Source organism: Rhincodon typus, chromosome 42 (assembly GCF_021869965.1).
Source record: "Rhincodon typus isolate 14 chromosome 42, sRhiTyp1.1, whole genome shotgun sequence".
Lineage (NCBI taxonomy): Eukaryota > Metazoa > Chordata > Chondrichthyes > Orectolobiformes > Rhincodontidae > Rhincodon > Rhincodon typus.
In genome coordinates this window covers 8,279,955-8,294,219 of record NC_063373.1, presented here as the reverse complement: position 1 = coordinate 8,294,219, position 14,265 = coordinate 8,279,955, and the positions used below count along the sequence as shown (strand labels likewise).

General features: G+C 41.5%; 1 protein-coding gene across 1 annotated transcript; it reads left to right on the top strand.

Annotated features, from left to right (window-relative positions):
- Positions 1–880: 880 nt before the first annotated feature.
- On the top strand, positions 881–4,259 carry LOC125487578 (G-protein coupled receptor 15-like). The gene is made up of 2 exons (XM_048619388.1): positions 881–930; positions 3,257–4,259. The coding sequence occupies exons 1-2, from the start codon at positions 881–883 to the stop codon at positions 4,257–4,259; spliced, it is 1,053 nt and encodes a 350-aa protein (XP_048475345.1).
- Positions 4,260–14,265: the final 10,006 nt, after the last annotated feature.

Below are 14,265 nucleotides of genomic sequence, written 5' to 3'. Positions count from 1 at the left end.
CCATGATCTACTTGAATAGTGGAGCAGGCAGTGGGTTTCTGCACAGAATATTATTTATTTCAGTGCTTCCCAGGTGCTCTCTCCTCAGATCTTTTCCAAGTACATTTCAACTCACCTGAAACAACAGCTTGCTTTACGAGGACATTTTGCAAACGCAGGAAACGGAACCCTTGTCATTTTACCACATTCCGCCTCATCATTAGGAACTCAATGCACTCACCAGCTCCTACTGGTCAAAAGTTGGAGGTCACGCTGCTGACCTGGGCCTGACACAATGAATGCGTATCCTCAATTGATCCCGTGTACGCTGAATGTAACTGTGCTGAACTAATCCCGTATACATTGAATACAACTCTGCGCAGAACTGAATGGGAAAGGTCAACATTGAATGTAAATGTTCACAACCAGTTGCTTGCACTGTACTAATAATCTAATTCACTTGGACAATTTCACAATGACAATAACTTGTTGGAACGATTCTCTTCACGTTGACATGAATAGAGCTCAACTGTACATTACTGCCCTGACTAAACACAAACTGAGGAGGATGTGGATCTGTACGTTTGTTATCGGAGAGTACTGAATGAGCCTATCACTTAAGTTAACCTTGTGAAACTGGACCAGTTCCTGTTTGTTCAATGAATGGATTTAATCCTAACCTGCCCCACGCAACTCCGTACGAAAGACGGTCCTGTGATATGGTCCTGTGTGAACAGAATGCAAAAGTAGGTACTGGATCAATTTATGATAAATGTAATCACACTGAACAGGCTTTACCCACTCTAAATGCATAGCCAGAAAGCAGCTAATATCAGTACTAATATACCTGCTGATTTGGATCTGTGCGTGTTGAATTGCATCTCATCAAGATGCGCTTGACATGTCAGAATACAATATAACAGTTCACACATCGTCCAGTCAGCTCTCAAAGTAATTGTAAAAACAATCCAGCCCTGTGAACGCAACGTGAAATATGATGGACATGCCCATAATCTGTGGACAGACTGTTGCTTTAAATTGATTGTACAGTTTCAGGGAGACTTGAACTTAATCAGTGATCATACAGACTGAATAATGATCAGGAGCGGAAATGGGCTGCATATTCCAATATAACAGAATATCTAAGGTGATAAATATTTCATTCATATACATGGTACTTCATGCAATCCACCCTTGTGCATATTTGTAACAGCCTGTTTCGTATTTCACTTTTTTTTTAAATCAAGGAATTCATATCCTGTAAGTAATTAATTTTGGAGGAATGCCAGTGTCCATTTTTTTTTATTCCATCAAAATTGAAGACAAGCCGGGCAGAAATATCTCTAATCTGATTATTCCAATTACAGTAATCATTGCAAAAGTTCAAGGCATTTAATTGTGTCCCTGGAGCCTGCCATCAGGTACAAATGTGATTATCATTCACTGTAGTGCCAAAAGCAACCGCAACTTGAGACAGAAATGCATGGGTTACCAAAAGGATTCGTGTTTGCTATTTACTATCCTATCCTAGCAATTGCTGGGGTTCCAGGTAAAGGATATCCGTTAATTATTAAGTGGAATGATTTTTAACAGCTTCTTTAATTTTCCCGTTTGAGTTTACCCCTTAGTTATCAATACCGCAGTCCCAATGAATTCATAGTCTTTTTGGTATTCACTCCGATAACATAGTCACATTCAATGGGATCGTCTCTTTGAGGTATGCAAGTTTGAGGGAGCCAGTTAGCTCAGTTAGCTGGACGGCATGTTTTCGGTTCAACTTCTGCAGTGGCAGAGGTTACCATGAAGGACTTTCCTCCTCAACCTCTCAAGTTTCCTGAGGCGTAGAGACCTTCAGGTTAAACCATCACAAGTCGTCTCTCTCTGACAAGGGAGCAGCCCTATGGCCCAGTAAGATTAAAGCAATTTTATGCGAAAGATAGCAAGAACTGCAGATGCTGCAGTCAGAGACAACACAGTATGGAGTTGAAGAAACACAACAGGCAAGGAAGTATCAGATGAGCAGGAGAGTTGGCGTTTCAGATTTCTAAAGGAGGGTGTCAACCCAAAATGTCAACTTTCCTGCAACTTTGCCTTATTTGGGTTAAAATGTCTCACCTTCCTTTTAAGGGCATAATGTTCTATTTTGCCAACAAAACCTTTTCAATGAATTTCTTATTTGCTCCATTTTAACACAGTCGTTTCTCCTTTTCAATTGCATAGCTTCTTTGTATTGTTGTTACAGTGTATTTCCTTGAGCAGTATCATTTTCCCCCTTTTTTCTGCTTTATTGTTAACATCAGAATTCAAAAATATTGTTCTGTTGTGTTCTTAACGCCAATACTGCATGTGAATTATATCACTGGGATTACTATTTAATTGCACTTCCATTGTTTTGACATGTCAGAATACAATATAACAGTTCACACATCGTCCAGTCAGCTCTCAAAGTAATAGTAAAAACAATCCAGCCCTGTGAACGCAACGTGAAATATGATGGACACGCCCATAATCTGTGGACAGACTGTTGCTTTAATCTTTTTAATCTTCTCAGCTACTGAGGTACCTCAATTTTACCATGATGTACTGCTTGTTGCTTCTGATGGAATATTAACAGCAGTTTCTTGATAGTTCAGTTCGATTTTAACTTCTACTGTCATTCCTCACATCTTTCATTTACTGGTTTCACACAAATGCAACACCCTGGGCGGTGCAAAGCTCAGTCAACACTGAAGACTTGTAGTAGGACTTAAAAGAGAGAACATTACCAAGAGAACTGTACCTGGACTTCATCTATTCTGTTGTTTTATTGTCTGTCACGAAAATGTTGTTGCCTTAACTTTAATTCCTTTTCAAGCATAATCCCAGGACTCTCTCCGTTTAGAGGTGAGTTTTCTTTTCTCCTTAAGCTATTTCTTATTGGATATCTACTTCAATGTGAAGCTCTGAGGATTTCTTTAAATTCTATATCATCTGCTTCTTTATGGCCATTTCCTTGGTTGGTATATTATTACTGCTTCTTCAATTTACCAAAGTTTCAGACGACTTATGCTTCAGTTCCACTATATAAATTGCCCAAGAGCAGAATAGAATGAATTTCCTGCAACTGAATCATAAAGAAAGAATATCAATGCTTACTGTAAAGCTAAAAATACACCCCTATTGCCACTGTTACATAATACTGAGAACTCGCTGCCAATTAGAGATTTTTTCTGCAGTGGAATAGAAATATTTTCAGTGGAAAATGTGGACTATTTTCTCTCTTTGTACATACTTTCAGAAAATTGAGCATTACCAAATGTCTGTTTTGTGTTTCTTTGGTTACGTACACATTTGTTGATATCACATATTCACTCTTATATCGCTTTTTGTTAGCTAACCTTTCGGTGATTATTATCCTGTCACGGGAAATGTGTGGTCTTTCCAAATGCATCGTGTATTATCTGGTATCCATGGCCGTGACAGATATCCTGGTCATTATCACAGCTGCGATATTAAACCGGATTGTGGGTATTTATTTCCCAACGACATTCCTGTCCATCACCCCAGCTTGTAGTGCCAATCTCATGTTAATTTATGGAGTCAGGGATTCTTCTGTCTGGGTAACTGTCACTTTCACCTTTGATCGATTTATTGCCATTTGTTGCCAGAAGCTGAAAATGAAATATTGCACCAAGAAAGTGGCGGCCGTGGTTATAGCAACTGCCTGCACTCTGAACTGTATCAGAAACATCCCTTTATACTTTGCATATGAGCCTTCCTTTATCATTAACGATGTACCTTGGTATTGCAGCCTCAAATCAATATATTATACCTCACCCTTCTGGGTTGCATTTGACTGGTTAATAGTAATTTTTAACCCTTGTCTTCCATTCATTCTGATTTTGCTGCTCAATGTCCTCACTGTCAGGCATATTGTATTGGCCAGTAGAGCCCGCAGGAGACTCCGGACCAGGAACAATGGAGAGAAGCAGAATGACCCAGAGATGGAAAAACGGAGAAAGTCCATTGTCTTACTCTTCGCAATCTCAGGCAGTTTCCTTCTGTCGTATTTATTGGTTCTCCTGACTTTTCTCTGTGTTCAAATTGCAAATGTCACTTATTTCTCAGGTTCAAATTACAATGAATCAAACTTTATTCTTGATGAAGGCGGGTATATGCTTCAGCTTTTGAATTCTTGCATCAACCCATTTATTTATGCAGGGACCCAGAGTAAATTCAGAGAGCAGTTAAAGAAATTGGTGAAATTTCCCCTGACACTAGTGTTCAGAAAGTGTAAATAGAGATCATATAAAAATCACATAAATCACAGTAAAATGACATTTGAGTTCAACATTACAGTCTATCCATTGCTTATTATGTTCATTTACTTATGACATCTTGATTAGGCTATGCTGTTGCACTCTCCTGCTTTACAACCTGTAATGTGCCAGCACTCCCTGGAGATACACCAGTACTTGTTCATACAAACACAGGGGAATAAAGGGCAAGAAGATCACTTCCAAAAAGGATAATGTCGTGAAAACGAAGATAATCTTGTATATAATCTCACGTCAAAATATTGTGATGAGAATTATATAAAACAGCACATTATGATGACTCCCAAAGTTGTCAGTGACACTGAATGTCATGAAAGTGGTTTCTATTGGCCCTCAATACAACTCTTAGATTGCAGGCCATGCTGATTCTGCGCTGCTCCCTTACATTCATTCCAACATTTTCCTGCAAGAAAGAGTGAGTATGCCAGTGATTCTGCTGTGCCACAATGTTTACATCGAGTTTCCTGACTGCAAATCCATCCCTCCAAATTGCCCGTGAGACTGATTTGTCACCGAAGAAAAAATCATTGACAGAGAATCCACTAAAACACAAGGTAGTTGTGAAATCGAGGTAGTGAATCTTGCAGTATGTGAAGATGGCACTGTGAGGAACAAAATGACCATGAAAGTTGCTGGATTGTCATTATAAACCAAACTAGTTCTCTGATTTACTTCATTGAAGGGAACCAGTCGGTATTTGTGAATAATGGAAGGAGATGGAGAGATGACAGAGGCAGGGATGAAGGATTTAGTATGTCTATAACTGGACCAAAATTGAATGTATTCCCCAAATGCTCATCATGTAGAAAGACAAGCATTGCATATGAATGCCAGAACTTTCAAGTCACGTGACATCCTGATTTGACTGTCATCAAGTACTGGGAGAGTAGAAGGTTACATGCTACCAGCTCGCGAGTTACTAACTCTTTACCCAGCACTGTCCAGAAGTGGGACAGTCCAATGTCAGTTTCTATGCAGCCAACGGGTTGGGAGCAAGTAACCCCCTGATCTGAACTGTACTACTGTAGAGGGAAAAAGCAAAATTAGCAGGTCTAACACCTTTCATCTGAACTGGGTAGCTGTAGGAGGCAATTTTCAGCCTTGTGGAGTCGAAGTTCAAGAATTGTGTGATTTGATTCCTGTCCCATTTTACTTGGTGTTTCTCTCGGAGATCGCTTTCTGTTCTCGCTCTTCTACGATTTTCTTTACATTCATGGTTTCGATTTATCTATCCACGCTTCACACAAGCATATCTTCTGCGCCTTGAGCGCTCTGATTGATTTCACAACTTTCACAGACTTTCCCTGTTGTTCATCTTCCCACATCCACTCCCTGACCCATCTCACTTGTTCACAGACCTGAAAAGTGAACCAATTTCTGCCTCCACTGAATCAGTCAGCGCCGTTGAGCATCTCCAGCATTTCCTGCTCGTATTGCAAATTTAAAACATTCGCGGGCGTTTTCGTTCTACAATACCAAAAGAACTAATTGATCTTTATTAGTAATTCACTTACAGACCTCCTTTTGTGATTGGTAGTTCGTACCCTGTGAAATTTGATTAATTATCGTTCTCTTTATCAGTTATCATTGAACTGTAATTGTAATTGAATCACTCCTCATTTACATTACCTTATGGCAAATCTTCACTCACCATCAATATAAGTTTAACAGTGGCACCATAGGCTGGTTAGTTTAACGTCGGTGGCAGAAAACCTTTTAGAAATGGTAATTTGATAAACAGTTAACAGCCATTCGGACAAACGTTTGTTCATTCAGGAAAGCTTGCACAGACTTATTGAGGGAAGATTTTCCCCGTAATTTTTTGTTGAGGCAACAGAATATTGATGACGGTAATGTGATTGATGTGATGAACATGGAGAAAATGATTTAATAAATTGCTCCATAGCGGTCTGGTGAAAAAAGAAAAATCACTGGAGTAAATGAAATAAAATTGACAGTCTGATTGACGTGAAATAGTCACCATTAACAGCTATCTTTTGGACTGGAGGAGGGTTACTTTCGGACTTCCACAGCATTCAAAGGTTGTTCTTGATATCCATTAACAACGTTGAACTTAATGAACAAGGCACCATTTCAACATTTCCGAAAGCTTGGAAGTATTTTTGTTTTAATTATTAAACAAGAAATAGATAGTAACCGAGATAGTTGGGCATGTGATCCCTGTGGAGAAAAGATAGCAACTGAGAACTTGGAGTAATCCCAGGGGGAATAAAATCCTAGAGCTTCAAACACAGGAGCAGGAAGGATTTATTTGGGGTTTGCGGACTAAACCGGTGTTACCACATCCTCCCCACTCATCTCCAGTTTCTCCACATCTCCCGGAGATTTATCCCTCATTTCTCTCCCTCTCTGAAATAAGTTGAACTGAATCAATTTTCCCACGCATCCTCTGGCTCTCTTGTTGGCAGTGAGCTCTTTGCAAGGATTCATTTGTTAACATGTTTTCACGCAGTGATCAAAGGCCTCATTGAATTCAGTCCAAGGTCAAACTTCTTATTTAAAGGTCTAGTTTTTATGCTTACGACCAGTGAATAGCTTCAATATGACCATGCATATAAACATATGAATCAGGATCTTGAATACGCCGTTCAGCTCCTTCAGTCTGCTTAGCCATTCAACAAGATTGGTTAAGCCACTATTGGAACATTGCATTCAGTTCTCCTTACTATTGGAAAGATGTTGTTAAACTTGAAATGGTGCAGTGAGGAATTACAAGGATGTTGCCAGGGTTGGAGGGCTTGACTTATACAGAAAGGCTGAATAGGCTGGGGCTATTTTCCCTAGAGCGTCGGAGCATGAGTGGTGATCTTATAGAAGTTTATAAAATCATAAGGGGTATGTATAGGGTAAGGGGAGTCCAAAACCAGAGGGTATAGGGAGAGGGGAAAGGTTTAAAAGGGACATAAGGGGCAACCTTTTCATGCAGAGGGCGGTGCGTGTATGGAATGAGTTGCCAGAGGAAGTTGTGGAGGCTACTATTTAAAAGGCATCTGGATGGGTACATGAATAAGAAGGATTTAGAGGGATATGGGCCAAATGCTGACAAATGGGAGATGAGTTTAGGATATCTGGTCAGCATGGACACATTCCTCCACATTCCTCCACATTCATGCCTATCCCATCAATTGTTGACTCCCTTGCTCACTAGGAACATACTTAGCTGCACCCTGAACAAATATTAAATGATTTGAAGTTTTTGAGAAGATTTGTAGCTCGGCTTATGGATGAGGTTGTAGACTTGCTCACCAAGCCGGCGTGTTTGATTGCAGATGTTTTGTCACCCTGCTAGGGAACATCGTCCTGATATTGATGTTATATAGCAGGGTGATGAAATGTCTGCAATCAAACGCATCGCCTTGGTGAGCACTTCTACCACCTCAAATATTCAATGGCCCTGCATCTGCTTAATTTCTTTTGTCTCATCTTAAATTGAAGACCCCTTATATTTAAACAGCATTTCCGAGTTCTAGTCCCTTTGCAAGCCTGTTTTTTTAGTATCCACACTCGCAAATATGACTGCTAATATCTGTGGATGGGAAACAATTCCGTGTATAGAAGCAGTGATGTCACGTAATGTAAAATATGCTTCTTCCTCGATAGAAGTTGGCTGAATATTCCAGCATTCTTTTTTCAGGTTGACAGCACCCGCTTTTGTTAACCAAAGAGTGTTGAAAACGTGGAGCACATCACAAGAAGAGTTTGAGACCCCAGACTAAGCGAGAAATACATGGGTTTTCTTTCGTTCAGCAGTACCCCCAGATTCCTCTATCTGCCTCGCTCATAGTCACACCCTCCTGTCTCTGACCGAATTCAAGGTAGTTAATCTAGGGGGTATGACCACCTCTGTAAACACAGCATCTAGATAACTCTTCACCTCCCTGATGTGTTGCAGTGTTCAGAGCTCAGACTCCAGCTCATCAACTCTGAGCTTTAGTGCCTCAAGCAATCAACTCTTGCTGCAGTAGCTCAGCAGATCTGGCAGCATCTGTGGACAGGAATCAAAGATATCAGTTCTGAGGAAGGGTCATTCGACCCAAAATATTAACTCTGATTTCTTTCCACTGAAGCTGCCAGACCTGCTGAGTTTTTTCAGCATTTTCTGTTTTTGTATCTGATTTACCGCACCACAGTTCTTCGGTTTTGACTTGCTACAGCTGTGGTCACTATGAACCAGAATGGGGTCCACCAGTTCCCACATCATGCAGTTACATCATTTCACCTGGCCTAGTATCTCTCTTTTAACTACTTAGTTCTTACTTTGAGTTTTAGAAATTTCGTACCGCACTGCAAATATTTCCCCTATTTACATTCAAATTGAAAGTAACCTATTAATCAAATTAGTAGCTGTCACCAACCAATGAAATTATGTTTTAGAATAGAACAGAATAAAATATCCTTTATTGTCACGTGTAGTCCAGTACAGAAGTACAGGAGCACAGTGAAAAGTTTTTACAATGGCAGCCTGTAATAGCGCCATTTCAGGTACAAATACCTGTGTACAAATCTTGTATACAAAAGAGAAATAAAAAGGAAAATAACAGCATTACTTACTAACCTGTCTCCGTCCTTCCTCCCACCTATCCACTCCTCCCACCTCAAGCCCCACCCCCACGTTCCTACCTACCAGCCTCATCCCGCCTCCTTGACCTGTCCGTCCTCCCTAGACTGACCTATCCCCACCCTAACTCCCCAACTACACTCACCTTTACTGGCTCCATCCCCGCCTCTTTGACCTGTCTGTCTCCTCTCCATCTATCTGCTCCTTTATCCATCTTCCATCCGCCTCCCCCTCTCTCTCTGTATTTATTTCAGAATCCCTTTCCCCTTCTCCATTCCTGAAGGAGGGTCTAGATCCGAAACGTCAGCTTTCCTGCTCCTCTGACGCTGCTTGGCCTGCTGTGTTCATCCAGCTCTACACCTTGTAATCTCAGATTCTCCAGCATCAGCAGTTCCCACTATCAGTGAGCCAGATGGTTTTTTTCTCCCCTCCAAACAATCAGCAATGGATTCACTGTCATCATTAGACTCTTAATTCCAGATATTTATTGAATTCAAATTCCATCATCTGCCGTGATGGGATTCAAGCCCAGGTCCTCAGAACACTTTCTGGGATCTCTGGATTAACAGTCCTGCAGTAATGCCACGAGGCCCATCACCTCCCCTCAACAGCAGCAACTCAGCAGTCCAATAACTATCCCCTCTCCTCCAAGCCTCCAGTCCACTCTACACTGGCACTCAGCTGCATCAAGGTAAGTTGCACTGCACTGGGACTCATTCCCCTCGCGCTGCTCCAGCACTCACTTCTCCTTGCGCTGTCCTGGGACTCGCTTCCCCTCACACTGTACTGGGACTCGTTCACTTCACTCTGCTCTGTGACTCAATTCCCCTTGCGCTGTACTGCGACTCGCTTCCCCTCGCACTGCTCCAGGACTTGCTTCCCCTCATGTTGCACCGGGTTTCACCTTTCCTCGGCTGCTCCGGGACTCGCTTCCCCTCACACGACTCCAGGACTCGCTTCCTCTCGCACTGGTCCAGCATTTGCTTCCCCTTGCGCTGCTCTGGCACTACTTCCTCTCCAGCTGCTCCAGGACTGCTGAAAATGAAGGGAAAAGATGAAATAAAAAGAACAGGTGATGCAAAGGAGCTCTAGGTGGAGCGTATTACTTTACCACATCTTGCCGGAAGTAAGCTTTGACGTCACTCTTTTGTGCTGCAACTCTGATCCTGAGTTTCAATTTATTCTGTTAAAAAAACTTTACAAACTATGAGCTAAAAAAAGAAGCAAGCAGAAAGCACCTCTTCCCCTCTGCTTGAAATTCCCACATTGCCTCCAAATTCTCTGAACTATATAGCCACAGCTGTTTCGCTGTCTTTCCTGACCATGCAAGCTTATTATGAATTAGAACTAGAATTAGCTTTATTGTCACCTGTACTCAAATGAGTCCAATGAAAAGTTTAATGAGTGAGATAGTGAGAAACTGAGTGGGCGGGAAGTCTGCAAAGTGGACAGGGAAGCTTCATAGTGACCCAGAATAACCACAGGCTCCAAATACGAAACTAACAGCCTGTAATTGCTGATTTTGTTTCCTTTGGAGGCCCTAGGTTATTACTGCCATCGTTACTGGGGGCAACATTCTGCAAGGCACATGCACATCATGTGGGGCGAGGTGCAGGAGAGTGTAAGCATGACCTTCGTTTCTCAAAGGGTGAGATGGAAAGGATTTATACCCAGCAAACTCAAGCCAAGAGAAATGTTTGTCTCTTCTGACTATCTGTCCCGGATGACAATGATGGATTTTGTGAACTTATTAGCGGGGGTGGGGGGTGGTGGTGGTGGGGGCGGTGCATGTGGAAGCATTGACAGGCAGAAAACTCAAATCTAATATTACATCAATATCTGAGAGAAGCTTTTGATTCATCAGGGTCTGAATAACATGAACATCTAAATGTGGAAGGGTTAGCATTTGTCTGTTCTTTTGTTTGGAAAAGATTTCAGCTATAAGTGAAACAGAAAATGCACTGAGACAACCAAACTGTGGTTAGATTAAGCTTGGAGAGCTGTATTCAATTCTAGGCCGCAGCTATATTAATGATCCAATAGCCTTGGTATGAGTGACAACTGAATTCGAACGTTTAGAATGCAATAGGAGATTACACCAGAGTCAGGTTCCATAAGCAACAGAGCAGGCTGTTCAGCATTTTGAGTCCATTCTTGCTGTGTACAACAACACACCCATTCCCGAGTTCTATCCTTGCTTGATCTTTCTCTCAAATGCTGACTCAATTTCGTTTCCAAATCAATCACTGTGTTCTTTTCCAGACACCATCAGAGGCAGCAAGCTACAGAACATCACTATCAATTATGTAAAAATGTTCTTATCACATCTTTCCCACCCCATTCTTTCCCAGGAACTTCGCTGCGTCCCTAATCTGTGCAAAAGCAGCTAATGGGAATACGCTGTCTTTCTCTACCTTGTTTAAACCTGTTGTAAATCTTGTAGCTCAGTCAAATCTCTTCTCAGACAACAAGGTGCAGGGCTGGATGAACACAGCAGGCCAAGCAGCATCATAGGAGCAGAGAGGCTGACGTTTCGGCCTAGACCCTTCATCAGAAAATCTCTTCTCAACCTGTTTTGCCAAGGCGATTCTGATAAATCTCTTCTGCACACTCCCCAGGATCCTGGCAACAGAAATGGAGACAAAACTCGAATTGAGGCCTAACAAGAGCTTTATAAATGTCCAGTATTACTTTCATCCCTTTTGTTCTCAATACCAATGTTTATGAAGCTTGAGATCCAATTTGCTTTGCTGATGACGAATATATCCTATGAGCCTTAAAGACACGTGCACATGAAACAGAAATCCCTTGATCCCTGCATACTCTTTATAATTGCATCATTAATTATATATTGCCTCTCTATCTGTTCTGCTAAAATATATCACCATACTATGAGGGAGATATTCCCAGAAATTCAAAAATTAAGTGGTCGTTTTGATCAAGATGTTTGAGATTGATTGAGTGAGACAAGAACTATTCCCATTGGGTGGGAAATGAGAATGAGCAGGCACATGCTAACATAGCATTAGGTTCCAGGGACTTTTTGATGCAAGCGTTCTAAGTCCTGACAACTATCCTGTGGTATAGAAACTGCTGAACTCCATGTTGAATCTGGAAGCTTGGAAAGTGCTGAATTGAAGGCTGTTCCTTGATCTCCCATTCAGTTTCCTTGGAGCATTGCAGGAGGCCAAGGTCAGAGTGGAAGTGGGACGCAAAATTAAAATAACAAATGACCAGAAACTCAGGGTTCAGTTTGCAAACTGAATTTTATATTGTTCCGCAAAGCAATTACCCAACCTATGTTTGCAGTTCCCAAGGTAAAGCAGACCCGTTTGAGCATTGAGACAGTAATTAAAATGCAAAAAGTACAAAGGAACCATTGTTTATTTTCATCTTGTAGAAACTTGAGGACAATCTGAAGAAAGACACTTCATTTCTAGTTAGGTTATAAGATGCAGCAAACCGATTGCCAAAATGTTAAATCCTAGCCCAGCTATCGATTCGATAAATCTCAATTGTCAGAATGAATACAGTTCAGTCCTAGATGTGACAGCAAAATCCAATCACTGCAATCACTCTGATCTCACTGGTTTTTCAGCAGGTTGAATAAATTCTGTGATAAGGCGCACAGTGGTTAGATCTGTTGCCTCACAGCGCCAGGGACCCAGGTTCGATTCTAAATGCTGGAGACTGTCGATGTGGAGTTTGCATGTTCTCCCTGTGTCCGCGTTCGTTTCCTTCGGGTGCTCCAGCTTCCTCCCACAGTCTAAAGATGTACAGCCTAGATGGATTGGCCATGGGAAATGCAGGGTGTCCGGATAGGCAGTAGTTCTGAATGGGATGCGCTTCGATGGTCGGTGTGGGCTCGAAATGCTGAACGGCCTGATATTACACTGTAGGGATTCTATTTCTCAATCTTCTAGTTTATGAAAAAAGGCTAATAAATATTTTCTACATGATAAACCTGTGCTTCTGCTCTCTCATTCCTGGTCGTTCTCGTTTATCTTGTGTTGGATTCAAATCCACAGAATGTAATGATGGAAAAAAAGATGAAGGAAATTCTTGTCCCTTTTCATCATTGTAATTGAATCCGCATTCCAATAAAGTTTAAGTGATGGTTTCCAATCCTTGTTCTATTTTTCACTGAAGTATACATTCTCCAGTGTGATAAATTGACAAGAAGCTTCCAGCTCTTACAAAAGCTGGGCAAGCATACCACAAGAACATTGAGGCAAACACTCACTGAAATGGCGACGAGAGTGCGATTTGTACCAACGTGTGAATTACATACTAGATTTGCATTCCATTGCCTTAAAATGGGACACCTCGTTGCACCAGCCTACGGATGAAAGCTTTCTAAAGCCGTGTTGCAATCTACAGAGACCGAGGTGATACTTTGGGGTTCCTGGTTCACGTCCTGCCATGGTGGTTATTGGGATTTGAATTTAATAACCAATCCAGAAATAAGAGTCTAAGATGGCAATGAAACATTTGTCGGAGGGAGCAGATCCAGTTCACTAATGTCCTTCAGGGAAGCAAACTGCTGTCTATACCTAGTCTGTTCTACATGTGACTCCCAACCCACAGTACTGACTCTTATATGGGCAACAAATACTGACCGAGGCAGCGATATCCACATCCTGTGAATTAATAAAATAAATCTAATGAATGATGGAATGCCTCAGGCATTGCTACCGCAGTATAACATGCGTCAATAGACGTGTGGCAATGTGCGGCAATAGACCTCTAGGACCTTCGATCTTGTTCCGCCATTTCATTCTGTGATTGGGGATCTCCACCCGCAACATCAATTTTCTACCAGATCCCAAAAGCCAATACAAAGATGATCAGCTGAATGCATTTTTGATACACCGTGAGCAGCAAATGTCATGTGTCACAAAGTTCACTAAAGAAAGCATGAACTGCATATCTTTTCTCAAGTTTTGTTGCTCGCTTTAAACAATGATTCGAAACGGAATTAACTTCCACCTTCAAATGCAACATGCTTGCCTTGTTAAAGCAGCCGGACCCATTAGCAGCTCATCCAGTCATCAACGAGATTGAAGAGGTTTACAAATGCAGATGAAACGAGTGCCTCAGTCTGTCATAGGGTCACTAACATTGGCATGTGCTCTGAAAGACAGACTCATACGATGCTGTAACTGAAACTGAGGAAATGACAGAGAAGGAACCAAATCACTTCGTATCTTTTTTTTCTTTCTATAATAGAGGAGCAAGAAAATCTAAACAGGGAGTCAAAGAAAGCGAGGCACATGCAGCTCTGGTGAAACACCTTCTTTATCTTTAAATTAGCAACAAGAGACATGAAAGCTTACTGAGGCACCAGATTCTTTCACATCGAGTTAATTGAGATGGTCATTACCGGGAATT

Bases quoted from the DNA above. Each gene is read 5' to 3' on its own strand.
- LOC125487578 (XM_048619388.1), top strand. From the start codon at position 881: ATGTCAGAATACAATATAACAGTTCACACATCGTCCAGTCAGCTCTCA. The intron at 931-3,256 runs GTAATTGTAAAA...ACATACTTTCAG, and splicing joins TCGTCCAGTCAGCTCTCAAA to AAAATTGAGCATTACCAAAT.